Source organism: Geotrypetes seraphini, chromosome 5 (genome assembly GCF_902459505.1).
Source record: "Geotrypetes seraphini chromosome 5, aGeoSer1.1, whole genome shotgun sequence".
In the NCBI taxonomy this organism is placed as follows: domain Eukaryota; kingdom Metazoa; phylum Chordata; class Amphibia; order Gymnophiona; family Dermophiidae; genus Geotrypetes; species Geotrypetes seraphini.
The window spans coordinates 142,369,893-142,397,558 of record NC_047088.1 but is presented as its reverse complement, the minus strand read 5'-3'; the positions used below and the strand labels follow the sequence as shown (position 1 = coordinate 142,397,558).

General features: G+C 45.8%; 1 protein-coding gene across 3 annotated transcripts in view; it reads right to left on the bottom strand.

Moving 5' to 3' along the window:
• Positions 1-27,666, bottom strand: part of CCNYL1 (cyclin Y like 1) — a 237,108-nt gene that overhangs the window by 89,813 nt on the left and 119,629 nt on the right. For 2 of the 3 annotated variants that reach the window (XM_033946299.1, XM_033946301.1), the window contains 2 exons: positions 19,047-19,098; positions 2,289-2,408 (listed from right to left, as the gene is read on the bottom strand). In XM_033946299.1, coding sequence (XP_033802190.1) covers positions 2,289-2,408; positions 19,047-19,098 — 172 coding nt within the window. The remainder of the gene's footprint in view (positions 1-2,288; positions 2,409-19,046; positions 19,099-27,666) is intronic. The other variant, XM_033946302.1, reaches the window with a different exon arrangement.

The following is a 27,666-nucleotide window of genomic DNA, read 5'->3' as shown; positions in this document are numbered from 1 at the left end:
CATAGACCCTGGAAGGATTATTCCTCTTCAAGGAAGATTCAACAAGAAGGGACTGATGAGATAATTGAGTGTTCTCGAAGCCCTTGCAATGTACAGTTCTATACCTCAATTCCAACTTGCCTGGAACAGCAGGAATGGAAAAAAGCATCTCCAGGTTTTGTTTGAAAGTCTGGGAAAGGAGCCTGTTGAGAGGGAGTTTGAGAGACTCTGCAGGAGGTCGAGGCATACCCATTTCCTCTAAATACTCCTTAGAGTACTTAGAACCAGAGTCCAATTTGAGATCCAGGTCCTCAGCCATTTAACGGAGGAAGGAAGAAAAGGACAACTGATCCGCAAGAGGATGGCCTCGAGAGAGACTCGATGACTTCATGGCGCCTTGAGTTCAGAATGAAGGCGAGGCCTCTCTGGAGTATTGATATCCAAATGAATAATCAGACTTGGATGAGTCACTGAGAGAAGCGGAACCCGCAGATTCTGCCAACGGTGTCCTCGATCGAGGGGTTGGGGCCCTCGAAGAGCTGGGATGCCTGGATGAGCGAGGCCCGTCTCTTGAAGAGGACATGCGCCTGGATGAGTGCCTCGACCGGTGATGGGAGTGTTGCCTGGAAGCTCAAGGTGCTCAAGGTCAAGAAGACTTCGCCCTATGCCTCGAAACGGGCAATGCCTTATGTGAGGATGAAGGGCTGGAAAGTGTAGATCAAAGACGAGACACCATAGAAGACTCAGTTGTTTTGATCGAGGTATCTCAAAGCACTTCCAAAGACTCGGCTCCTTGTATGGAGTATGAAGATTTCAGACCAGACACTCGCAAAGACTCAACTCCTTGCATAGAATGTATAGATTCAGCTCGAGGCACAGACAAGGACTCAACTCCTTGTGAGACTGGTGAGTGCCCAGGCTGGACTGCAGGAAGCAGAGTAGAGGCAGGACTATATTTGGTAAGTAACTGCACAAACTCCCGCTCCAAAATGGTCTGGATGGTAGCCTGGAATTGTGGATCCGAGTTTGAAACTGGACCACTTGCTGAGGCTAAAGGCTCAGAGGACGAAAAGGAAGTATGCTTCACCTTGGAGGAGTGCTTCTTGGGCAGCTTAAGAACTACCGCTGGAAGCATCTGCTGAGGTATCTGAGCTGAGGTATCTGAGCTGAGGAAAGTTCAGGAGAAGACTTGGCAGATTTACTCGAGGTCGAGTAAATGAGGAAGGTCTAATGAGGAAGGTCTAATGAGAGTCGAGGTCGAGGCTGTGGAAGCAGGAGGATGCCCCGTGGCAGGCTTGACCAAGTCAGAGATCGAAGTTGAGATTGGAGTGGGGGATTTCCATACCGAAAATCTTCTCCACTTGCACCAAACATTTAAGGGCTCTAGGTTGAAGGGTAGCGCAGCAAACGCACGACTCTAGGAAGTGGTCGGGCCCAAACACTAAAGGCACCATCAGTGTGGATCAGTGAGGGAAATCATACGCTGGCACTGGCTACACTTCTTAAAGCTCGTGACCAGCAGGGACATAGAAGGAAAAATAGCCGCCATAAAATCGAAACCCACAGGCTGAAGGTGCGCGGTAGGCCCCGTCATCACTCGACAAAAAAAACTAACCCTGAAGAATTATTATTATTATTTTTTAACACAAAATAAAATATAGTACAGTGACACGGTAATAAAGAAATAAAACACGAGCCGCGGTGAGAGAAGGCAAGAAGTCGAACTACGTTCAGCGCAGAGCGTCAAAGACGGACTTCTCGGCTCCGCGGAAAACTGAGAACTGAGGAGATGCGCCCTACACTGGGTTGAAGGCACTCATGCATGCGCAGTGCAGCAGTCTCAAAACTTCTGAGTTTCTTCAAGCAAGTCTGCTTGCGGGGCTATCCGCATCCGGGGCTCTGTGGATGACGTCACCCACATGTGAGAATAGGCTGCCTGCTTGTCCTGGGATAACAACAGATCATGCCAAGTATGCCTTGGTCTGTATGGTAGATTCAGTGACCTATATTTGTTATGTATATTGCCTAGTTATTTACTATTTAACAATAAAATGTCCACTTCAAGATCTCTGCTGCTCAGAGCTTGGGATACTCTGTTGAAAGTTTTTCGATCTATGGGACTTGAAGAAGAAGAAAACCACTGAACTATACCTCTCAATTACTTCCTTCTGTTCCATTTTGTCACTGCTGAGAACTTCAACCTTCAAGTTGGTACAAAACAATGACTAAACTCTGCTTCAATATTTAAGCATTGAATATTTAAGTGATTCCGATTGGCCATGATTAATGTCAAGAAAAAAATAACTTACCAATGTCACAATTGCACATTCTGCCGTCAGCTGAGCTGCACTAAATAGTGTTCGTACAAAACGGTAGATGTGTTTATGATCAGGGTCATGTTTATAATAATCATCTGGAACACCTTCACGCTAAGGAAAAAGGAGGAAGGATAAAAAGCTATGTGAAAATTATCAGCCAAATTCATTTCTTCAATTTCTCAGCCTAGATTACTTTATAGAATGCTGTCTGAATTAAGAAAATAAACTGAATCACTTACAAATATAATGCAAGCTAGCAATAGCATTAATTTAACACTTTTTCAAAAAGGGAAACTTTTTATCCTTCTATTGTAAGACTAAGGCCTCATTTTATCAAGCTGCGGCAGGGGTTTAAAGCGCGTTAATACCACGCGTTAAACCGCCTGCCGTGCTAGCCGCTAATGCCTGCATTGAGCAGGCGTTCGTTTTTTAGCCGGCCGCGGGGGTTAGCGTGTGATGAAATGTCCAACACGCTAACCCCGCTAGCGCGGCTTGATAAAAGGAGCCCTAAGAGTAGGTAGGTTTGATCCCAAAAGGCATAGAATGGGTAAAGTGAGGCAAACTAATTCTGGATGTTGTAATGGCCTTAATAGTAAATAATGTTAAAAAAAATACCCATGAAATATTTATAAATCATTCACTGCATATGCCAACATGATATCAAGAAGTAGAGATAGAAGGCAAGTCACTAACTGAGCAATTTGATTAAACCTAGGATGCTTCATAGATTGATTTGGTATGTGATATGTCCCTCTTTCCTTTTGAAGTTAGGTAGTTGGGTTGGGATTTTAATACAACTACAGCACATTACTATCTACCCAAAATACAAAAAAAAAATAATAATAAAAAACCACACATTTTATATATGTACAATTCATGTGTGCTGAACACATAAAAATGAAATTTACTAATTCCTGATAATTTCCTTTCCTTGATTTCTGCTAGACCAGTCCATAAGAATGAGTTGTGCCCCCTTACCAGCAGATGGAAGCAGAGACGCTCAACATTCCAGTGACATTGCCAATATAAGTAGTGATATCCAGAAGTCACCAATAACAGTGGAAAACAAATAGTCAAACTCAGTTTGCAAGTGTTTTGCAAGACAAGCAAAACACTTGAGCAAACTAACTCGCAAACCGAGCGTTGACTCGATAAGCGAGCGTGTCACACAACCCCACCCCGGGAACTGGCTTCTCTCCCCCTGCAGCCCACCCCTAAATCCTTACCTCCAGCGGACACCGGTACCCTGTGCCAGTGCTGAAACAGTCTGCTGCTGATGCTGTATTCTGGGCTGCTGCGGGGCCTTGAGCATCTGCACATAATCAAGGCCTTCTGGCTTCCACCCTCTCCGAGATTCTCATGAGATTCTCAGCATACAGCATTCGCATACAGCATCAGGGGTGAGTCATAACTGAAGACACCCAGCTCGCCTTCGTGCAACTTACTTTGGTTGCCTTGGATGAAGGTAATGTTCAAGTTTGCGATCCACTTGGTGTCTGTCGCCACACTGAACAGGACAAAGACGTTCAGCACAAACAACAGCAGCTGCCTCTTCATCTGGCTTGTCCTGCTACTGGGAAGTCGAGAATGCTGAATGCCCGAGCTCGGGTGCAGCCATTACTCTGTACGAGACGGGGAGGATCACAATGCGCTGCGTGCACCCTCTCTTCCTCTGCACTGCTTCTTTGTACCTTGCCAGGTGTTGCTGGAGGTAAGAGTTTGGGGGTGGGCCGCAGGGGGAGAGAAGCCAGTTCCCGGGATGGGGTGGAAGCGAGCAGTGCCAGTGGTCTCGAGGGGGGGTTAGGGGGGGGTCTGTTTTTGGGATATGGAATGAATCATTCAAGTTTCCTTTACTTCCTATGGGGAAACTCGCTTTGATATACGAGCACTTTGGTTTACGAGCATGCTTCTGGAACGAATTATGCTCGCAAACCAAAGCGCCACTGTATTTGTAAAAATAAGAGATAACTCCCCAAATCCTTAAGTTTTCCAGGGTAGATTTTAACTGTTCCAGTAGGAATTAAGGAAAATAAATCATCAAGTAAGAGTAAATTTTACCTTCCTTATCCTACTAGGCCTTTCCAGACTAATGGACCTATGAAATGTACCAAAGTTTATTTTATTCCTCAGTGTGGTAAGAAAACAATGCCTTCTCCAGAAAAACCTTGCAAAATTACTTTCATTTCTTGCCAAGATATCAACTTTATGTTTGACAAAAGAATACAGCAATGATCAAGTTGCTGCTCTAGAAATATATATATGTATATACAGTATATATAATTTTTTTTTTTTTTTAGGGGGGGGAGGGATGTCACTGCTCTGGCTTCTGTCTAAAAAGCTGGCTTAGCTCTCATCTAGTGAGCACAAAGATCCCAAAGAACCATCTTCTGGTTAACAATGTGTATCACCTCAGTAGCCACTTTAATCTAATACACTAGTGACTCAATAAGGGGCAAGTGGCTTGTAAATTGACAGCTAGAGCAGACTTTCTTATGGGGTCTATGACAACTGATAGGATGAAGTTGGTAGAATGTGACAATTAGCGAGGAAGACAGAAAAGGACAAACAGTTCAGCATTGAGGGCAGCACTGCCCTTCCCCCGCCCCCACTAGTCCAGCATTGCTCCCCTTGACGAGCCTCACAGAAAGTACCGGGAATAAAATCCGGTGTTCCATTGGTCCGGGGGAACCTCCTCAACCGCCCGTAGGCGAAGAAGGGCCTGAGCTTCCTGCAAAAGGAGAGGCAGCTGAGACCGAGCAGAAGGAAACTCTTTTGGAGGCAGGTCCGGGGGTACGTGACTGAAGTGAAGGGAGTACCCCTCCCGGATGATGGAAAGCACCCAACTGTCGGCGGTAAGACCCTCCCACTGGACATAGAAATGATGGAGACGACCCCCGATGGGGAGGGGAGAAGGCTCCATGAGGAAGGGAGCCCGAAGGCTCAGACCGGAATTGTCAAAAAGACGGCCGAGTCTTCGCCAGAGCCGGCGGCTGAGCCTTAGTTTGACGTTGCTGCTGTTGTTAAGGCCGCTTCGGGGGAGGCCCCGAGGCTGCCTGAAGAAACTGGGCTAAACTACTTCTAGTGGCAGCTGTGTGCCGAAGTTAAAAGCACACAGTGAGCTGCCACTAGCAGTGACAGGAGAGGTATTGCTGCACAGGAAGGGTGAAGAGGTACTGCTGAACATGGGGAGCAGGGAAGGGGGAAGTAGTACTGCTGGACAGGGGGGGAAGAGGGAAGGGAGAAGTGGTAATGCTGGATATGGGGAGCAGGGAAGAGAGAAGTAGTACTGCTGGACATGGGGGGGAGGAGGGAAGGGAGAAGTGGTAATGCTGGACATGGGGAGCAGGGAAGGGGTACTGCTGGACAGGGGCGAAGTAAAAGGAAGGGAGAAGAGGTGCTGCTGGACCTGGCAGAAAGAGAGGGAAAGGAAAGGTTTTACACACTGGAGGGGAGAGTGAGATTGTACATGGGGAGAGAGCATGTTGGGTTGGGGGTTAAGAAGGAGGGATGCCATTCGAGGGAAGATGCAAGGACAGAGAGAGAATAATAATAATAATAATTTTATTTTTATATACAGTAATACCACAAATAGTTCAGAGCGACAGAGGAAGAGACTGTATACAGACAGCGATAATACAAAAAACTTTCAAAATTATATTAGCATGTTAAGATTAATCGAGTTTATCTGGGAGTATTTTAGGAATGTATCAAAGCAGAAGTGGAGTCGGAGAAATTTGTCAAAGAGATAAGTTTTGATTAACTTCCTGAAAGTTTGATAAGAAAGTGCGTTTGAAATAAAGTTGGTAACATGTTTGTTCCATTTGCCTGCTTGGAATGATAATGTTCGATCAAGGAATCTGTTGTATATGCAGCCCTTCAAAGATGGAAAAGCAAAGTAAGCACTAAGTGTACAGGTTGTGCCTGGAAATTCGAAATGGTGAGACAGGTAGATTGGGGATGAACATGTTATGGTTTTGAAGCAAAGCAAGCAAACTTAAAGATGACCCTTGCTTCCACAGGCAGCCAGCATAGTTTTTTGTAATACGAGCTTACATGATTCGATTTCTTGAGGCCAAAGATGAGACTGACTACAGCATTCTGGACGATTCTCAGTCGTTTGATGGTTTTCTTAAAAGATCTCAAGTAGCAGGAGGGAGAAAGTGTTGGACTCATGGAAAGGACAGAAAGGAGGGAAGGAGAAATGTTACACTCTGGGGAATGGGGAGAGGGCGAGATGGATGGGGAGGATAGAAAGGAGGGAAGAAGAAATGTTACACTCTGGTGAAGGGGGAGAGGGCAGAGAGTGAAAAGTTGGACTCATGGAGAGCGAGGGAGAGCAAGAGATGGGGGAGGGAGAAGAGAAAAAAATGTTGGGTAGGAGGAAGAAATGTTGGACTGGGAGGGGGGCCAGAAAGGAGGAAGGGAAGGGAGATAGACTACAGGGGGCAGAAAGGAGGAAGGGAAAGAGAAATGTTACACTGAGGGGGGAGGACAGATGACTAAAGGAAGGGAGAGATATCAGACCAGGGAAGGAAGGGAGTCTGGTAGAGCTATAGAAAAAATAATAGCAATAGTAAAGAGAGATGCCAGATTATGGGACAGAGAGGCGAGAGATGCCAGACTGGGAAGGGGGAAAGGAAGGCGAGATATGTCGTCGGACCACTGGGGGAGGGGGAGGAGAGACATGTCAGACCATGGAAATAGGGAGGGAAGGAGAGAGCGATAGTAGATTTTGAGACGAAAGCAGAAAAATAGAAATATTGAATGTTAAGTTAATGCCAAAGATGGATGCAATGCAGAAAGTGAAGACGGAGAGAAAAAAGGTCAATGGATAAGAAGGCCCTGGAAACATAGTTAAAAGCACAGAAAAATAAAGTCACCAGACAACAAAGGTAGGGAAAACGATTTTATATATAGTGATTCAAATGTGTAAGTTTTGAGAATTTATATCTGCTGTGTATATATGAAAAATGAATAGAAAAAAAAATTACATTACAATTAGTAAAGGAGGTGAGATCTGGGGAAGAGCTTAGGTGGGTCTAGGGTGGATCTAGGGTGGAGTTTGGGTGGTCTGCGGTTAGGGGTACTCAGTTGATATTTGTTAGACTTCCCTGTTGGCATTTCAGGGCCTGTCTGGAGGGCCTCTGTGCATGTGTGGATGTCAGCGTGATAATGTCACACATGCATGTGATGTCATCACACATGCATGTGATGTCATCACAAAGGACATCCAGTGTTTTCCCCAGAAATTTTTTCCAGCCGAGTGGCATGAAAAAGTAGCTGGGTGGGGCGAGACGGGGAAATTTGATGGTGGGGAAAATTAAGGGCTCCTTTTACAAAGATGTGTTAGCGCCTTAATGTGTGGAATAGCATGCGCTAAATTGCCGCACATGTAGCCACTAATGCCTCCTCTTAAGCAGGCGGTAGTTTTTCAGGTAGCACGCGCTAATCCGGTGCGTGCACTAAAAACACTAGCATACCTTTGTAAAAGGAGCCCTAAATGTGTACTATTTTTATTAATTATTATTTCCAATGCTCAATATGACTTCCTTTTTTTAAGGTTTGACACTTGTGCCAGAATATTTTTACTAAATTTAAGAAGTATCCAATTCTAGAAGTGAATAATTAGATATTCGCCCTCTTTCAAATATTATAAAGGTTTAAAAGAAGGGAAATGCGTTAATGAAATCATTAGGTTCAATCTAGCCATTTATGTCTGCATGAATTTAAACAACTAAAAAAAAAAAGATAAATATAGCTCATCCAGTCATACAAGAAATGTCTCTACAGCACCTCTAATAATGTTTTGATCACTAGGTTCCTTCCTAAGGTCTCACTGAGGATATGAAATAGATGCGATCCCCACTTCCAGACCTCTTCCACATAATTTATGGAGAGGTGTTACTGAGCCTTGAAGGAGACCTGTGTGATTGCACTACAGCAAAACACAAAAGCAGCAGATAACAATCAAAGTGAGAGCTAGGCAAAACAGTTTAGGTAAAAATACAGGTAATAATTAACAATGTATTAAAAATATTTTATTTTTATTTGCTTATAATGTCATTTGAAAGCTGCTTGATGTTTATACAGTTTTAATTTAATTCTTCATAGTGTGTGTGTGTGGGGGGGGGGACAACACCTACATCAACAGTAAAGTTAGAATAGGGTCATTAAATCCAGTGGCGTACCTAGCATATATAACAGCCACTGCTGATCATTTTTTAATAACCCCCTCCTCTATATAAAAAAAGTTATTTTTAGTAATAATCAATGAGTTATACAACAAGGGTGCACCTAGGAAAAGGTAGCATCTTAAACACTGCAGTGAGCACTAGAACACCAACACACACATTGTAAAACTAAACAAGCCAGATCCTGCACAGTCAATTGATCCTATACAGTCATTGCTAACAGAAAGCCATGTACTTTTCATACACACAGAACAGAGATACACCCTCGTTAAATATGGAATAATCGCAAACTAAAAATAGAAATATGTAGATAAAAGTTAAACTGAAACGCCAAGAAACCAGACTCTGCATACAATGCAACACCACAGAAACAGTGACACGTACCCTAATACTGTGCAAAATATAAAGACAGTAGATGTAAATTTGAAAAAACTGCTACATAACAATCACCACTTTACAAATTAACAAATATAAATAAAACAGGGAAGGGAGAAATAAGAAAATACCATTTTATTGGTCTAATCCATTTTTCAATTAGTAGTAATTAGCTTTCAGAGGCCAAATCTTTCTTCAAGACAGTACAGTATACTGCTGTTATGGTATCCTGTCCTGACCAGAGGAAAGGGGTTTAGTTCCCAAAAAATTGCCTTATTTCCATTTCCTATTGATAAACTTTAATCAATACAGTTACAATACTACTTGATTATATGTAAAGCAACAACAAAATTTTTTTTCTACCTTTTGCCGTTTCTGCTTTAATCATCTTCTCTTCACTCTCTTCTTTCTATTCAGCGTTTGTCCTCACTCGCTTCCATGCAACATCTGTCCTCTCTCTTTGCCCCTTCCACCTAGCCTCTGCCCTCTCTCTCTCTACTCCTTGCATCCACTGTCCACCCTCTCTGCCCTTTCCATTCAGTGTCCACCCTCTCTCTGTTCCATATGGCATCTTCCCTCTTTCTATGTCCCTTAAATAAACTGTATATCCTGTGCCCTTTCTCTCCTTTATACATGATTCATTTCAGCTTCACCATCTCTCCATTTTTTTGTCTCCACCACTTCCCCTTTGCTCTGGGATCTCTTATCTCCTTCCCTTCTCTCCCCCCATGACCTGGCATCTCTCTCCTCTCCTTCCATCTCCCCCTTCCACTACATTATCTGGCATCTTTCCCCCCCTCCATGGTCTGGTAGCTCCTTTCCTTTCCCTTCCTCCTATGGTCTTGGCATCTCTTCCCATCCCTCATGCCCTGGAATCTCTCTCTTCTCCTATGTCTCCCACTGCTTCCTTGCTTTGGCACCTTTCTTTCCTTTCCCTCTGGTCTGGCATTTGTCTCCTTAGTTTCCCTTCCCTCCCCCCCCATGCCCTGGCATCTCTCCTCTCCTTCCATCTCCCCCACACCCCTCCATTATCTTGCATCTCCACTCCTTCCTTTCTCTCCCTCCTTCCTTCCTTTCCCCTGGTCTAGCATCTGTCTCCTTCTCCCCCCATATGCCGTGACATCTCTCCTCCCCCTCCATGGTCTGGTATCTCCTTTCCTTCCCCTCCCTCCTATGGTCTTGGCATCTCTCTTTCCTCTCCTTTCCCTGGTCTTCATCCCCCCCCATTGGGTGCAGCAGCAGCATTTCTCTCCCCCCCAATTGGGTGCAGCAGTAACAACATTTCTCTCCACTCCCCCGTCACTCCCCCCCCCACGGTCGGCAGATTCGCTACAGGCTAAGGCAGGAGATAGGTCAGCGACGAAAGGAAGCTTACAACTTGATGCTCTTCCTTGCTTCAGGCCTTCCTCGCTGCCGGATCCTGTCTTCACGGAAACAGAAAGTAGGCAGGACCAGGCAGTGAGAAAGGTCCGAAGCAAGCAAGAACACCAAGTTGTAAGCTTCCCTCTCTGCCCTATCTCCCGCCTTAGCCTGTAACGAATCTATTTCTTGGACCTATTTCATTTCTCTTAGGTACTTTCTCCCTCCTTTTCCATTAACCAGCAGCAGTTACTGAAGAACGTAGCTGCGAGCTTCTGCCTCTCCTCTTTCTGATTGGTTTCGCTTTGTGCAGGAGATGAAGAGAACCAATGTCCAGCCTGTCTTGTACGATAAGCTGCAGAACAAAAAGTAAACACAATGTCGGGGTTCTTCCTGTTTGCGCACTCAGTCATAATGAGCCTGCAGCCCCTGCTTCCAACTGCGACCGTAAAAATCGACCAGCAGTAGGAAAATTGTTTAAAAAAGTAAAGCTGAAAACCCTTTTTATGGCGCTTTAAAAAAAATTTTTTTAAAAGGCAGGCGGAGTCGTATTTGCTGCCAAGATGACAGCCAGGCGCTCACTTAAACTAGCTGGGCAGGGCGCCTGGCTAAAAGGCGCTAGGGAGAACACTGGACATCCGAGCACTTCTGGGTGCCTCGAGCTGTGCCCCGGTTCGAAAAAACTTTGATAGAAGCTGCCCTAGAGTAAAGGAGGGACAGGGGAGATATGATTCAGATGTTCAAATACTTGAAAGGTATTAACAAAGAACAAAATCTTTTCCAGAGAAAGGAAAATGGTAAAACCAGAGGACATGATTTGAGGTTGAGGGATGGTAGGCTCAAGAGTAATGTAAGGAAATTCTTCTTTACAGAGAGGGTGGTTGCGCCTGGAATGTGCTCCCAAAGGAGATCGTGGAGAGGAAAACGGTGACAGAGTTCAAAAAAGCGTTGGTTGAACACAGCAGATCTCGAATCAGAAAATAATGGTATATATTGAAGAACTGAAGCCAGTACTGGGCAGGCTTACTCAGTCTATGTCCATATATGGCCATTTGGTTAAGGATGAGCTGTGAAGGGCTTAGACAGCTGAATGGTTTAGAGGGCTGGAATGAGCTTTGATGGAGAATTCAGTAGATGGAACCTAAACACAGTACCGGACAAAGCGCAGAAATCGCCAAGAAGGAAAATTTAAATCAAATAATTAGTTTAAAGAAAAGGTAAGGTTGGGCAGACTGGATGGACCATTCGGGTCTTTATCTGCCTTCATCTACTATGTTACAAAAACGGCAATTTTAGGATTTTTCAAGTGGGGGAATACAGTGGAAAATGCAGAAACCTTCACTTTGAATTTCAAACCTCCCCCAATTTACCTCACAGGGTGTTGCAGCCTTAACTCACTGACCTATGCTGAAAATGTGCTGGAGTCTGCCTCAGGTCTCTTTCAGTAGCTGGAACTAGAAAGTCACTGGCTCATGCTGGGAATGCCTCTGCAACGCTGATCTTCAAGTTGCCAGTCACACCCGATGTCCGACTGTACCTGCGGACCAACGGATGCACTCAAGGACAGTCGTAGGTGAGAAGATGCAGCTGGCAACCTGTGAAACACCGCCAAGTCGCCAATGGATGTCTAAAAGCCTGCATGTGAACCTTTGTTCGGCAGAAGCAAGAGGGGGGATGAGCCTGAGCTCCAGTGAAATAAATTCAGACTGGCTGACAGGTACCACCAGGGATTGGCCTGTTAGCTGCAGACAGAAGGCTATGTGGTCTTAAATGCATATACAACCACATCATCTACAATATTACAGCATACATAAACTCATGACAAGCATTACTTGGTTTTCCATGAAAAATTTATATGCAATAATACTAGCAAGTAATACTTGCAATGTTCACACACCAGAGATCCAACACCTAGGCCAACTTTCTAAGCCAAACCCACGAGGTAGGAAAAAGCCTTAGAACCCCTCCTCCACCAGCCAATATTGTAACCAGAACATGGAGTAAAGTTACTTCATCGGCATAAAAAACCTCCTCAAATGGTTATTAAAACAAAAAAGGCCTTGTGCAATGCAGAGCTTCTGGTGCAGAACAGATCGCCACAAAATACTACAGAAATGGAGAAGTACTTATCCAAGGTTGAATCCACCACACACACAAACGATGGCCAGCGTTTCGCTAAATTCCAGCTGCCTCGGGATGTGAAGTTGTTAGTTCTTCCTTCTCCAGAAAACTCCGTATCTCATCATGGTCTTAAATGCAGGCAGAGCTGAATAATCGCTCTGAGCAGCAGAAACCCCAAAAAAGGGATGAAAAATACATTGAATAAAATAAGAAATTGTAGAGAGAACACACACATTCCAGCAGGCACGCGTGCATAAGGGAAAAACTGTAGGTGGAGCTAAGGAGCCCAGTGAAGTAAACAAGAGGCACAGAGAAAAAATCTGGAGTGGATTCCTTCTGCAGATAGCACGCGGCCACAAGGACACTACCCATCTGTTTAGAATTGTCTCACCTATTGCACTGGAAACTGGAGGAAGAGAACAGGATGAGTGTGTGGCGCAGTGTTGGAGCTACAGCCTCAGCACCATGGGGTTGTGGGTTCAAACCTCCGCGCGGCTCCTGGTGACCCTGGGCAAGTCACTTAGTCCTCCATAGCCACAGGTACATTAGATAGATTGTGAGCCCACCGGAACAGATAGGGAAAATGCTTGAGTACCTGATTGTAAAACCGCTTAGATCAGTCGTCCCCAACCCTGTCCTGGAGGACCACTAGGCCAATTGGGTTTTCAGGCTTGTCCTAATGAACATGCACGAGAGAGATTTGCATATAATGGTAGTGACAGGCATGCAAAATCTACTCAAGTTTCAAGTTTCAAGTTTATTATATTGTTTGATTAAACGCTTTTAAAATTTCAAAGCGTTTTACATAAATAAAATAAAGAGGACTTACTTATACAATTACTATTCATATAAACAAACTGGGAAACAAAATTTAGACAAGAAGACAGCTGATAACAATGGGAAGGTGGGGAGGAAATACTCCATGCATATTCATTAGGGTTAGCCTGAAAACCCGATTGGCCTGGTGGTCCTCCAGTACAGGGTTGGGGAACACTGGAATAGATAATCTTGATAGGCGGTATATAAAAACCTAATAAATTTGAAACTTGAAAGTATTTTATACATTTTTAATATTACATCATTTGAAATCTTGCCATCTAGCAATTTCAAAAATGTATGCATAGTATTCCATGCTTTGCCACATCTTAATTTCTACCAAAATTTATAAGTGGTATTACCAGCAGTTGTGTTAAAATCTTTACAGACAGCTCAAAATGCAGCAGCAAGAGTTTTAATGGGAGGAAATAAGCTTCTCCACTGTTGCAAGCATTATATTGGTTACCTTTGTGTACTGCATAATGTTTAAGATCTTATTGGTGCATAAAGAACTTAGGCCAGGATTCACTAACCCTCCGATCCGTATCCGATCCGTGTGCAATTGGAGGCAGGCCGACCAATTCGCCAACCATCTGCATGCAAATGGGGGCAATCAGAGGCACGCCCCTAATTGACTGCACAGATTGGATTGAGCCCTGACAGTAGTGACAGGAGAAGCCGCCTCCTGTCACTACTATCAAGGCTCTGTCTTCTTTTTTTTTTTTTTTTAATAGGCCGCAAAATATCAGGCCTATTAAATAAAAGAAAAAAAAAGCCTTCCCTGTGCCGCGCACCCCCACCCATACTCACCCGAACCCGCACACACCCCACCCCTCCCTGACCGGCACGGCCTACCCGCTGGGCCCACCCGCTCCCTGTACCAATATCTTTGAGAGTAGGAGGTGTGCTCAGTCCCTCCTGCTCCAGGCCTTCTCCGAGGCCAGCCAGATCACCGGGCAAGACCCACCCCCCTCTCCATACCTTAGTAGATTGTTGGTAGCAGGAGGAGTGCTCAGTCCCTCCTGTTCCACGCCTCTGCCACAAGTGCAGCCTTAGGCAACGCCCCTATGCACTTGTGGCAGAGGAGGCATGGAGCAGGAGGGACTGAGCACTCCACCTGCTCCCAACGATCTACTAAGATACGGGGAGGGGGATGGGCCTTGCCTGGTCATCCGGCTGGCCTCGGAGAAGGCCTGGAGTAGGAAGGACTGAGCACCTCTCCTGCTCCCAACGATACACTAAGGTATGGAGAGGGGGAGGGCCTGGCCCGGCCGGCCTAGGTTAAAGTACATGGAGAGAGGTCGGCCTGGCTCGCTGGCGAGGAGGAGTTTCACATGGCAGGAGGGAATTGTTGGCATCCCTCCTGCCTTTTGTGGGGCATTGGCATGTGGGGGCATGCGTGTTTTTAAAAATTTTAACTTTTTTACATTTAGGCCAGGGAGCCCGTGGTTTTAACCCACTTTAACCAGTGGGTTAAAACCACGGGCTGGCAGTGCAGGGAAGGGAAGGAGAGATTCGGGGCGGCAGAAGCAGGGCTTTTTAATCGAGCTGGAGAGTCGAAAAGATGTTTTCGACTGGTCTCCAGCAGTCGCTTTTTGGGTAGTACAGCCATCCCAGTCGGATCGGGAAATTTGTTTAGTGAATCGCGTCCCTATCTACTTTACATGCACGGATTGGAAGCGGACTGCAAGAGAGGTAAGTGAATCGGGCCAGAGTGAAATCAGGTCGCTAAGGGGTCACAAACCGATCGGTACACAATCGGTTTGCTTAGTGAATCTAGCCCTTAGTAATGAGGTTCCTAATGTTATAGCTTCATCATTAAAAGTATATAGACCAGAGGTCCCCAAAGTCCCTCCTTGAGGCCTGAATCCAGTCGGGTTTTCAGAATTTCCCCAATGAATATGCATGAGATCTATGTGCATGCACTGCTTTCAATGCATATTCATTGGGGAAATCCTGAAAACCCAACTGGATTCGGCCCTCAATGAGGGACTTTGGGGACCCCTGATATAGACTATCTCAGTCATTGAAAGTCAATGAATTAATGCTTGTTGGGTGTACTTAGTCAAAAACATGTCTGTTTTTGAGAGACCCATGAGCAAAAGTTTTCTGTTGATCCAGTACTCTGGAATGTATCACCTCTGAACCTGCATTTGATTAAAAACACAGCAGAGTTTTAAGCCACTTTCTAAATGTATTTGCATTTACTGTACTTGCATATCCCAGTATACACTGGTTTGGAGCATACAGGTTTTATGGACACCAATATTTTCTTTTACCTGTCATTTTCTAATGTAATTATGAGGGGGGAGGGATACAAATATAGGTTTCTTTACATGAATGAAGGGTTTTGAGGGAGGGTGGGGAGAGGGTTACATCTATATGTTTAGATTATAATGATAAGATATACAAGTGCATTGATTCATTGTGTTTATTATGATTATTGTACACTTGATGAAAGATTTTTAAAATGAATAAAGAATTAAAAAAAAAAAATAATGTAATTTGCACATTATATATGTTCAGCTGTAACTTACTGTGACCACTGGATACAGTGAGCTATTACTGAATTTAAAATATTTTTTTTACTAATGCTACATAACTGGGAGCAGGAGACACTTAACCATATCATGACAAACCAACTACATCATTAGTTTCTGTAAATTTAGAGACAAACCCAGAAAACCACTGTGCAACTGAAAAAAAAAATCCATGGTAGAAGCTGGAAAACCATTGCCCACTGAAGAAGGGACAAACATCATAATATTGTCAGCATACATATGGTACACCAGTGTTTCTCAACTTCAAACCAAATCCTAAGCCTAACAAATACCAACCGAGTACCCCCACCCAAGCTCTGCCCCAGACCCCACCACCATAATAGTACTAATTGTAACCCAATTTCTTCCATCCATTTTTCATATACACACAATATAATCTTAATACATAATGGTAACCACAAAATTTAAAAAAACACAAAGCACACCATAAGCACAGAAAATGTTAATTATCATTTATATTCAGTTTTTTATTTGAAGAGGTCAAGGCAGATGACTTTAAAATATGCAAGCAGTAACAACTATAGAAAGCAAAATATAGACAGCAGATATAAATTCACAAAACGCGTTTTGATCACTAAATTGAAAATAAAATTATTTTTCCTACCTTTGTTGTCTGGTGATTTCATGAGTCTCTGGTTGCATTTCTAATATTTCTTTCTTTCTGCCTCCTGCACGCTTCCTCTTCTCCAGACCCCATTCTCTTCCCCAACCAACATTTCTCTGTCTCTGTCCCTCCATAAGTCCAACTTTTCTTCCTCTCTCCTCCATCCCTATGTCTCCCTCTCTCTGTCCATCTGTCTTGAGAGATCCAGGAACCTCTCCCACCCCCTCTACTGCTACATCTGACATGTCTCACTCTCTCATCCCCTGAATCATGTGCAGCATTTTTCACCACTGCCCACCAGCCCCATGCCCATTTCTCCTTCTATCATCCCTCTCCAGCACAATGCCACAACTCTCCTTCCATCACTATGTCCAACATTCCTCCCTTTGCATCCCCTTCAATCTGTCCCTGTTTCCTCTCCACCATCAAACAGTTTTCCCTCTCATTCTCCTATTCCCCATACATCTCTACTGCACTCCTTTCTCTGTGTCTAATTTTCCTTTCTTCCTTTCCCTATGTGCACTCTCTCTCACTTACAGTCATGCCCAACAATTCTCCCTTTCTATTCCCTCCCCCCCATGTCCCAAGTTAGTGCCCCATTCCTCTCTCCATTCTGTGTTCCATGTTCATGCCCCCCTTTCTTTCTGTGTCAAGTTCGTGCCCCTCCCTCCGAAGCAGGTCCGTCCACAAAAGCTGCAGGAATCGACAGGGATCCTTATCTGTCCCCCTCCTCCCCCCCCCTCGCTGAAGCTGCCGGGGATCCCTCCCTGCATGTGCGCCCGCTGCAGTACCCCCACCCCTGAAGCTGACACACTTTATCTCCCCTCCAGCAGCAACTCCTTTGAGCAGGAATGGGCCACGGCGCATGCAACTCACATGCTGCCAGCCTGCAAGCCTTCCTCCTGACATCAATTCTGATATTGGAGAGAAGGTTCCGGCTCAGCCAGGCAACGATTGGTTGGCCCTGAACCTTCTCTCCAACATCAGAATTGACGTGGAGGGGAGGGGGAAAGGCTTGTGGGACGGCCACATGCACATCGCTGCACGCGCCGTGGCACGTTCCTGTGCAAAGGAGTTAATGCTAAAGGGGGGATGAAGCGTGTAGGCTCGGTGAGGTGGCAAGTTCGGCTTTAGGGGTGGGGGTTCTGCAGCTGGCACACATGCAGGGAGGGATCCCTGGCGGTGGCTTCAGGGGGGGGGCAGGCAGGGATCCCTGGCAGCAGCTAGGCCGCGTACCCCCAACAGGTGGTCCACATACCCCCAAGGGTTTGTGTACCGCGTGTTGAGAAACACTGCGATACACCACCTTATTGGTGTTTAAATAAGAATATATACCCCTGATGCAGGCATTCTTGCCTAAACATAGCCATGTAGAGTTCTATCATTAGTTATGTGACTTTAGGTAAAGACTTTAATAGATATTTTTGGATGTGTGTGTTAATCTTGGGTGTTACATTTAACAATATTATAAGACTATTCTCTGTTTTCTTTCTATTATACAGTACTCCCCCGAAATTCACGGGAGTTCCATTCCAGGAACCCCTGCGAATGTCAGAAAACTGTAAATGCAGTTTTTCACCTGTCAAAAAGCAGGGGAGGCAGGAAAGCGCAGCTGGAGCGCCGGCAGGTGAAGAAAATCACTCGTGGTCTGCTCCAACCACCTCTTCCTGTAGTAAAGTTGGGCTACACCAATCAGGAGCTGCTTTGACAAGCAGCTCCCGAATGGTGTAGCCCGACTTTAGTACAGGAAGAGGCAGTCAGAGCAGACCACGACAGAGCGAGTCTGTGGTTTGTGAACCGCAAATTTGCGGGGGGAATACTGTATTGTCATTAACTACATTCTATTATTACTACTTTCATTCTGTTTCTGCATCATTTTTCATGTAGCACAGATACACCCATGATGCAAAAGGCCTACTAGAATATTCCCTTTAATGACAAAGCCAGCCTAGCTGCTCAGTTGCACTCTGAGCAAGTCATAACTAAAGTGAAGTCTGTTTCCCTTTTCTATCTCCCTCAGTTCATCTTTTTCTAATTTTCTATACCCTTTCCCCTCCCCTGAGCCCACTGTACTTACTTTCAAGGCTGCTTGTCTTAATATTTTCCCTTGTTCCTCAATTCCATGTGCCCTTCCATCCCTACCATAGGCAATCTCCATTATTTTGTCTCCAACTCCATTCCCCTCAAATTGTCTCTTTTCATGTTAAATCTTTTATTCCCCACCACCACCACCACCACACTTCTCCCGAGATGTCAGTGTCACCTTTGGGACATAAGTTATCTTGCAGCACTCCATGGTGTCCAAATTCCTATGCTCTTCTTACAGTCTCAAAAATGACATGGAAGCTTGGGCAACACATGGCTCAAATTCACTAAGTTTTGCAATGTGCTGAAAGAACACAGAGCAGTCAATTCTAAAGCTTTGAAATGGTGCTGGCTCTGGAAAGATGGGGGAAACAGGGTCTTGGGAGAAGAGATTCAGGTAGGAGAACTTGGGAACAGAAACTGCCTCTTGTGCCTCAGCTTCTAGTAGGCTTTTGTAATCACTACAATGGAGCCTCCCTAGGAGACTAAGGAAAAGTGCTGAAATTAAAAGTAAAAATTAGAGGGAAAGACAATTCTGCATCAGAAGTCATCTGTTCCTCGCAACAATTTAGTAACAAAAAAATTAAATTCAGGAAGACTTAAATAAACTTGCAGTTTTCTAAATGAAAATGCTTACCGTAAGAGGATGCAATTTTTCATCAAAAATATTCAAAGATCTTTCAGAGTCTCTATAAAACAAGATCATGTTCAAAGAAGTTTAAAAAGAATATCAACAGTCACCGTATAGTTTTCCTACCATTTTCAGTCACCGTATTGTTTTTCTACTATTTTTTGGCATGTGGTTGCAACAGTTGGTTTTAAACAGAATTATAGAAAAATTACTGAAAAGTACAAATGCATAAACTCAATGGAGCACAAAGACTGAATCAGTAAAAGTTTTGGAACTGACACTAGTAAATGTAATGTCCAACAATACTTGTTTATAAAAGAATTGTTAGAGCTACAGTAGACGGATAGAAATCCCAGGAAAAAAAGCTACCTCAGCACTCTGCTACTTTCAACTGGTTTAGTCCTCATGTGGACAAGATTCAGACTTATTTTAATTCAGAGTTTCATAATTTGAGTTATGTGAAGAACCATGGGAAGAGACACTTGATGACATTCCACCACCCTGTGGTGCCCTTTGTCTTTCAGCAGGCTGCAGTGAACAACCAATCCGAGGCAGTAGCTAACACATGTGGCAAAGGAGAATGCTGTGAGCTCTCTGCCTGCTCTGCTACCTCCTTGTGCTTCAAGGACATCACTATGGGCTGCACCTGCAAGTTCTCTCTCCACTGCCACAGAAGTTAAAGTCAATTTTGGCCTACCTAAGAACACCCCTTCGCCCACTCCCTCGTGTACTTGGGAAACTGTGTGTGTGTTGGGGGGGGTGTTGCAGAATGTAGACAGACACTTAGGATGCTCATGCAGCAAACAAGAGGAAGTGAGCAGGGAATATTGGTGGAGGGCATCAGAATACAGAATAAGAAAGAAGGAGTAGAGGTAAATGGGAAGCTTTGGGGCATTACTAGAATGGGAGAAAAGATGGGCAGAGAATACTTGTTCTAGGATAGGGAGTCAAGGGTAGGAGAGGGAGATGAAGAGTTTAGTGAGAGTTTAAAAAAAAAAAAAAAGCTGCAAAGCATAGCATGTGGGAGGAAAGACAATAAAACAGAGACACTGCCACTGGGGAGGGGGGACAGAAGATAATCAGAGGGAAGATGATGGTGGAGGGGGGGGATATTAATGGAGAGAGAAAGGGAAGCTGGTAGGTACCATGTGCTGGGGAAAAGATGATTGGTGAGATCAGATTGCCCCCCCACAGAAAAAGAATCAGTTGCAGCAAACGGAACCTGGTCCCACTTCTCCATTATACAATGGTCAGACCTTAAACTCTATAAAAAAATACAGTCACGCAGCCTGTGACCTCAACCACTGCCCACCATACCTGTTAAAAATCTCCAGTACTTTATTCCGCACCCTCCGCTTACAATGGATACAAACCTTGCTCACAGACAGCCTTTTCCCGCAAGACCTTAGCAAAATCATTGTCACCCCAATCCTAAAAGACTCCAAAGGAGCAACAGATCAACCATCCAACTACAGACCCATAGCCTCAATACCACTTTATGTCAAACTAATGGAAGGCCTCGTAGTTAAACTCCTCACCAACTACCTTGAAAACCACAACTTACTCCACACTTCACAGTCTGGTTTCAGAACCAATTACAGCACAGACACACTACTGGGATCCCTCCTGGACACAGCTAGACAACACCTCAGCACAGGCAGAAAAATGCTGATTATACAACTAGATCTCACTGCAGCTTTTGACCTGGTAGACCATGACATCCTACTACAAATACTAGATTCAATAGGAATCACAGGTAAGGTACACACATGGTTTCAAGGATTCCTACAATCCAGGACTCAGAGTAAAGTTAAACAAAGAAAAATCAGAACCATGGTCCAACCACTGCGGTGTACCCTAAGGATCACCTTTATCTCCCACACTCATCAACCTTTACATTGCATCCCTCGGCACCTGCCTAAACAAATTAGGCCTAACCTCTCATAGACGATGTAACATCACCATTCTCCTTCCTTTTGATCAACCAGCGCCCTTCATGACAGAAACACTACACAGAACACTATAAACCAAGGGTCTCAAAGTCCCTCCTTGAGGGCCGCAATCCAGTTGGGTTTTCAGGATTTCTCCAATGAATATGCATGAGATCTATGTGTGTGCACTGCTTTCAATGCATATTCATTGGGGAAATCCTGAAAACCTGACTGGATTGCGGCCCTCAAGAAGGGTCTTTGAGATCCCTGTGATAGACAGATGCTGTACCATGCAGACACAAATCAACAAAACAATACAGAAATCATTCGCAGTCATGAGAAACCTAAGGCAAGTTCGAAAATTCTTCGACAGAAAACAATTCCAGCTCGTGGTCCAGTTCCTAGTCCTGGGTCTTCTAGACCAGTGGTTCCCAACCCTGTCCTGGAGGACCACCAGGCCAATCGGGTTTTCAGGATAGCCCTAATGAATATGCATGGAGGAGATTTGCATGCCTGTCACTTCCATTATATGCAAATCTCTCTCATGCATATTCATTAGGGCTATCCTGAAAACCCGATTGGCCTGGTGGTCCTCCAGTACAGGGTTGGGAACCACTGTTCTAGACCAGTGGTTCCCAATCCTGTCCTGGAGGACCACCAGGCCAATCGGGTTTTCAGGATAGTCCTAATGAATATGTAAGGAGCAGATTTGCATGCCTGTCACTTCCATTATATGCAAATCTCTCTCTTCATATTTATTAGGGCTAGCTTAAAAGCCCAATTGGCCTGGTGGTCCTCCAGGACAGGGTTGGGAACCACGGTTCTAGATAACTGCAACATCCTCTATCTCCCCTGCCCCACAACCATGATAAAACAACTACAAACAGTACAAAACACAGCTCTGAGACTTATCTACTCACTGAGGAAACACGACCACATTACAGCGGCTTACCTCGATTCACACTGGCTCCCAATACAAGCAAGAATACTATTCAAATTCTACTGTCTACTATTTAAGACCATAAATGGAGACTGCCCAGCCTACTTGAACAACCGACTAACCCAGCGGTCTCAAACACGTGGCCCACGGGCCACATGTGGCTCTCCAAGTTTTTTTTGTGGCCCGCAGTCTGGACTGGATCATTCCATTCCTTTTGGAGCAGCAGCGTGTCTGGCTGGTTCGTTCCGTTCAAAGCCGCGGGTTGGCGGCTCCTTGCGCTATTCACTCCTGCATCGGAAGCCTCTCTGACATCACAACATCAGAGAGGCTTCAGACGCAGGCGCGGATCTCGCAAGGAGCCGCCACCCTTGGCTTTGAATGGAATGAGCCGGCCAGACACGCTGCTGCTCCAGTGGCGTACCAAGGGGGGGGCGGTCCGCACAGCTGGTCACCCTCCACTGTTCTTCCTAGAGTGCGGCTCGCAGCTCATCTAGAGCAGGGGTGCCCAACTGCTTTCCCTTCCCTTCTCACCGCCGGCACCATGCTCTTTGATCTCCCTGCTTCTCTCGCCACCCGACCTCAATTCTGACATCGAGAGGACGTTCTGGCTAGCCAATCGCTGCCTGGCTGCCCAGAACGTCCTTTCCGACGTTAGAATTGTGGTCCCGTGGAGATCTCAGCCTGTTCCCGATGGCAGCAGCAGCAGCCTATTCCCCGGCGGCGGTGGCATGGGGGAGGGCAGGGAGGAAGGAAGAAAGAAAGAAGGGGGGGGGCAGGGATCCAGAAGAAAAAAGAAAGAAGGGGGGGACAGGGAGCCAGAAGGAAAAAAGAAAGAAGGGGGGGGGGGGACAAGGAGCCACAAACAAAGCAAAAAATGGGACAAGGAATCAGAGAAAGACAGACATAGAAAAAGTTGGGGGAGGGAATGAGGTCTGGAGGAGAGGAAGCATACAGGAGGCTGAAAGAAGAGAAGAAATATTGGATGCACAGTCAGAAGAATAAAGTGCAACCAGAGACTGATGAAACTACCAAACAAAGGTAGGAAAATGATTTTATTTTCAATTTAGTAATAGAAATGTGCCAGTTTTGAGAAAGAAAAGATATTAAACTTTAAATGTGAGTGCTGCAGAAAAAATAGAGTACTTGGAGGGCCGCAGAAAAAATAGTTAATGTCTTATTAAAGAAATGACAATTTTGCATAAGGTAAAACTGTTAAAGGAAAGTTTTATAAACTATAAAGAGTTTAACCTCATGCAAAATTGTCATTTCTTTAATAAGACATTAACTATTTTTTTCTGCGGCCCTCCAAGTACCTACAAATCCAAAATGTGGCCCCGCAAAGGGTTTGAGTTTGAGACCACTGGACTAACCCAAACAACCACAACCCAAACTCCATTCACGCACCCACCAATCAGAAACGTCAAACGAATAAAAATGTACGATGGCCTCCTGACCACTCAAGCAGCAAAATTAGACTACCAATTCTCAAATTTACTGATCATGACCCCAGACTACAAAACCTTCAGAAAAGAAATCCTTAAAGACAAACTAACACAGTAAGAGTTATCTCAATCCCCAATAGCAACCCGCTCCACTCCATAATACCACAAGAAATGTCCAGATAACTCCTTATGTATTCCTAAATGTCCAAATAAGTCCTTATGTAATCCGCCTTGAACCGCAAGGTAATGGCTGAAGAGAAATACTAGTAATACTGCTGTTGGATGGATTCAAAAGTACACAATGGGGTAGGAAGAAGTGGAAAAGTACCATTCTGAGACTCAAAAGTAAAGGGGAGGAATGTAGAAGCTGATAAAGGAAAGGCTAAATTGCTTAACAAATATTTCTGTTCTGTGTTTATGGCTGAAGTGCTGGGAGCAGGACCACAGAAGACAAATGCAAATAGGGATTGAAGAATGGTAGATCCTGATCGATTTTCAGAGGGTTATGTTAGTGAGGAGCTAGCTAAAATAAAGGCAAGACAAAGTGATGAAGCCAGATGGTGTACATCTGAGGGTGCGAAAGGAATTTAGGGAAATTCTGGTGGCTCCACTGACTGACCTTTTCAATGCTTCTCTAGTCGAGAGTGGTACTGGAGGAACAGAGACGGGAGGATGTGGTCCCTCTACACAAAAGTGGAAGTAAGGAAGAAGTAGGGAATTACAGGCCGGTAAGTCTGACTTCTGTGGTAAGCAAATTAATGGAAAACGCTTTTAAAACAGAGAAAGCAATGTTACTTACCGTAACAGTTGTTATCCAGGGACAGCAGGCAGCTATTCTCACTAGTGGGTGATGTCATCAGACAGAGCCCGGTACGGACGTCTCACAAGCACGTGTTGCTTGTAGAAACTTAAAGTTTCTAGATGCCCGCACCGCGCATGCGCCGGTGCCTTCCCGCCCGGAGAGCCGGGCGTGTCTCCTCAGTTCAGGTAGCTAGCCTGAGAAGCCAACCCAGGGGAGGTGGGTGGGACGTGAGAATAGCTGCCTGCTGTCCCTGGATAACAACTGTTACGGTAAGTAACATTGCTTTATCCCAGGACAAGCAGGCAGGTATTCTCACTAGTGGGTGACCTCCAAGCTAACCTCAGTGGGATGGAGGGGGAGTTGGCGACTTAAGAGAATAAATTTTTCAACACTGTTTGGCCAAACTGTCCATCCCGTCTGGAGAAAGTATCCAGACAATAATGTGAGGTGAAAGTGTGAACCGAGGACCAGGTGGCAGCCTTACAAATCTCCTCGATTGGTGTTGATCTGAGGAATGCTACTGAGGCTGCCATTGCTCTGACCTTATGGGCTGTGACCTTACAAGGAAGTGATAATCCAGCCTGGGCATAGCAGAAAGAGATACAAGCCGCCATCCAATTAGAGATGGTGCGCTTTGATACGGGTCTTCCCAACTTATTAGGATCGAAGGAGACAAAAAGTTGGGGGGTGGTTCTGTGTGGCTTGGTACGATCCAGGTAGAAAGCCAAAGCACGTTTACAGTCTGGAGTGTGAAGGGCCGATTCTCCATGGTGAGAATGGGGCTTAGGGAAGAATACTGGAAGTACAATGGATTGGTTGAGATGAAATTCAGAGACCACTTTAGGCAGGAATTTCGGGTGAGTGCAGAGGACCACCTTGTCGTGATGGAATACTGTGAATGGTGGATCCGCCATCAATGCCTGGAGTTCGCTGACTCTGCGAGCAGACGTAAGGGCTACAAGAAAAAGCACTTTCCAGGTGAGGTACCTAAGGGGGGCCCTGTTGAGTGGTTCAAACGGGGGCTTCATGAGATGGGAAAGGACTACATTGAGATCCCAAACTACTGGGGGTGGTTTGAGAGGAGGGTTAACATGAAAGAGTCCTTTCATAAATCTGGCGACCACCGGATGGGTCGAGAGGGGTTTCCCTTGTAGAGGCTGGTGGAAAGCCGCAATAGCGCTCAGGTGGACTCGTATGGATGTAGACTTGAGCCCAGATTGAGATAGGTGTAGGAGATAGTCCAGCACGGAGGATAAGGAAGCTCGCTGAGGTTCCTTTGATTTAGAAACACACCATGAGGAGAATCTAGTCCATTTCTGGGAGTAGCATTGTCGAGTGGCGGGCTTCCTGGAAGCCTCCAAGACCTCCCTCACTCCTTGTGAGAATTGGTGAGGGGTTACGTTGAGAGGAACCAAGCTGTCAGGTGGAGAGACTGCAGGTTGGGATGAAGTAGTGATCCTTGATGTTGAGTAAGTAGTGAAGGAAACACTGGAAGTGGTACTGGTTCCCTGCTGCTGAGTTGAAGCAGAAGGGAGAACCAAGGTTGTCTGGGCCACCGAGGAGCTATTAGAATCATGGTGGCCTGTTCGAGTTTCAGCTTGACCAGAGTCTTCTGGATCAGCGGGAATGGTGGGAACGCATATAGAAATCGTTTCCCCCAGTCCAGTAGAAAGGCATCTGCCTCGAGGCGGTGAGGAGTGTAGATCCTGGAGCAAAACTGAGGCAGTTTCGAGTTGTGGGGAGCCGCAAAAAGGTCTATCTGAGGCGTCCCCCACTGTGTGAAGATTTGGTGAAGGGGGCTGGAATGGAGAGTCCATTCGTGAGGTTGTAGAAGACGACTTAGGTTGTCTGCTAAGACGTTGTTCTTCCCCTGAATGTAGACAGCTCTGAGGAAGGCGTTGTGGCGCACCACCCAGTCCCAGACTCGTAGAGCTTCCTGGCAAAGGAGGGCCGAGCCCGTGCCTCCTTGCTTGTTGATGTAATACATGGCGGCCTGATTGTCTGTGCGAATGAGGATCACCATATCGTGAAGTAGGTGTTGGAAAGCTTCGAGAGCATTGAAGATGGCTCTGAGCTCCAGTAGATTGATTTGATGTAGTCTGTCCGCATTGGTCCAGAATCCTTGGGTGCGGAGACCATCCAGGTGGGCCCCCCATGCATAGTTCGACGAATCGGTTGTGAGAACTTTCTGATGGGGGGGAGAGTGCAACAGCAAACCTCTGGATAGATTCGAAGAGGTCATCCACCAAAGTAGAGACTGCCGAAGAGCAGGTGTGACTACGATGCGTTCGGTTAGTGGATCGGACGTCTGATTCCACTGTGATGCCAGGGTCCACTGGGGGATTCTGAGATGGAGTCTGGCAAAGGGTGTCACATGTACTGTGGAGGCCATGTGGCCCAGGAGCACCATCAGTTGTCTCGCCGGTAGGGTTTGGCGAGTAGACACCGACTGGCAGATATGAAGAAGAGCCTCCATGCGTTGAAGAGGCAGGAATGCTCGGAGTTGAATGGTGTCCAGGACTGCCCCGATGAAGGGGAGGGTCTGGGTGGGTTGTAGATGAGACTTGGAGAAGTTGATCTCGAAGCCCAAATTCTGGAGGAAGTAGATTGTAGTCAAGACCGCCGAAGTGACCTCTGGGGCTGACGGGGCCTTGATGAGCCAGTCGTCGAGGTATGGGAACACCTGTAGACCCCTGTCCCGGAGTGCCGCGGCCACTACCACCAGGCACTTTGTGAAGACTCTGGGGGACGAAGAGAGGCCGAATGGTAGCACTCGGTACTGTAGATGCAGATTTCCCACCCGAAATCTGAGGAACTTTCGGGAGGCCGGGTGAATGGGGATGTGAATGTAGGCCTCCTTGAGATCCAGGGAGCATAACCAGTCGTTCTGCTCGAGGAGGGGGTAAAGAGAAGCCAGAGTCAGCATATGGAACTTCTCTTTGACCAGAAATTTGTTGAGGGCCCGAAGGTCTAAAATGGGTCGCAGGTCGCCCGTTTTCTTCGGGACGAGGAAGTACCGGGAGTAAAATCCTCGGTTCAATTGGTCTGACGGGACTGGCTCGACGGCCCGAAGCTGAAGCAAGGTTTGGACTTCCTGAAGAAGAAGGGCGGTCTGTGTCGAGCTTGAAGGATACTCTCTTGGAGGATGGTCCGGGGGGACCCGATGGAACTGAAGAGAGTATCCGTCTCTTATGATGGTGAGGAACCATAGGTCCGTGGTTATGGCCTCCCATCGGTGGTAAAAAAGATGGAGGCGGCCCCCCTATGGGAGAGGCTGAGGGGTGCAGAACTGTGTCGGTTATGCTCCCAGGAAGGGAGTCAAAAGGGCTGGGTAGCCTTAGGTGCAGCCGGTGGCTGGGGTTTTTGCTGAGACTTCTGGGGAGGTTGTCTCTTCGCAGGTTGCCTCGCAGCGGGCGCTTGTCTAGGCATGTAACGCCGCTGGTAGATCAGGGGTGGCCTGGAAGGTCGAGACTGTTGAGGTTTGGGTTTGGGCCGCAGGATGGATTGAAAA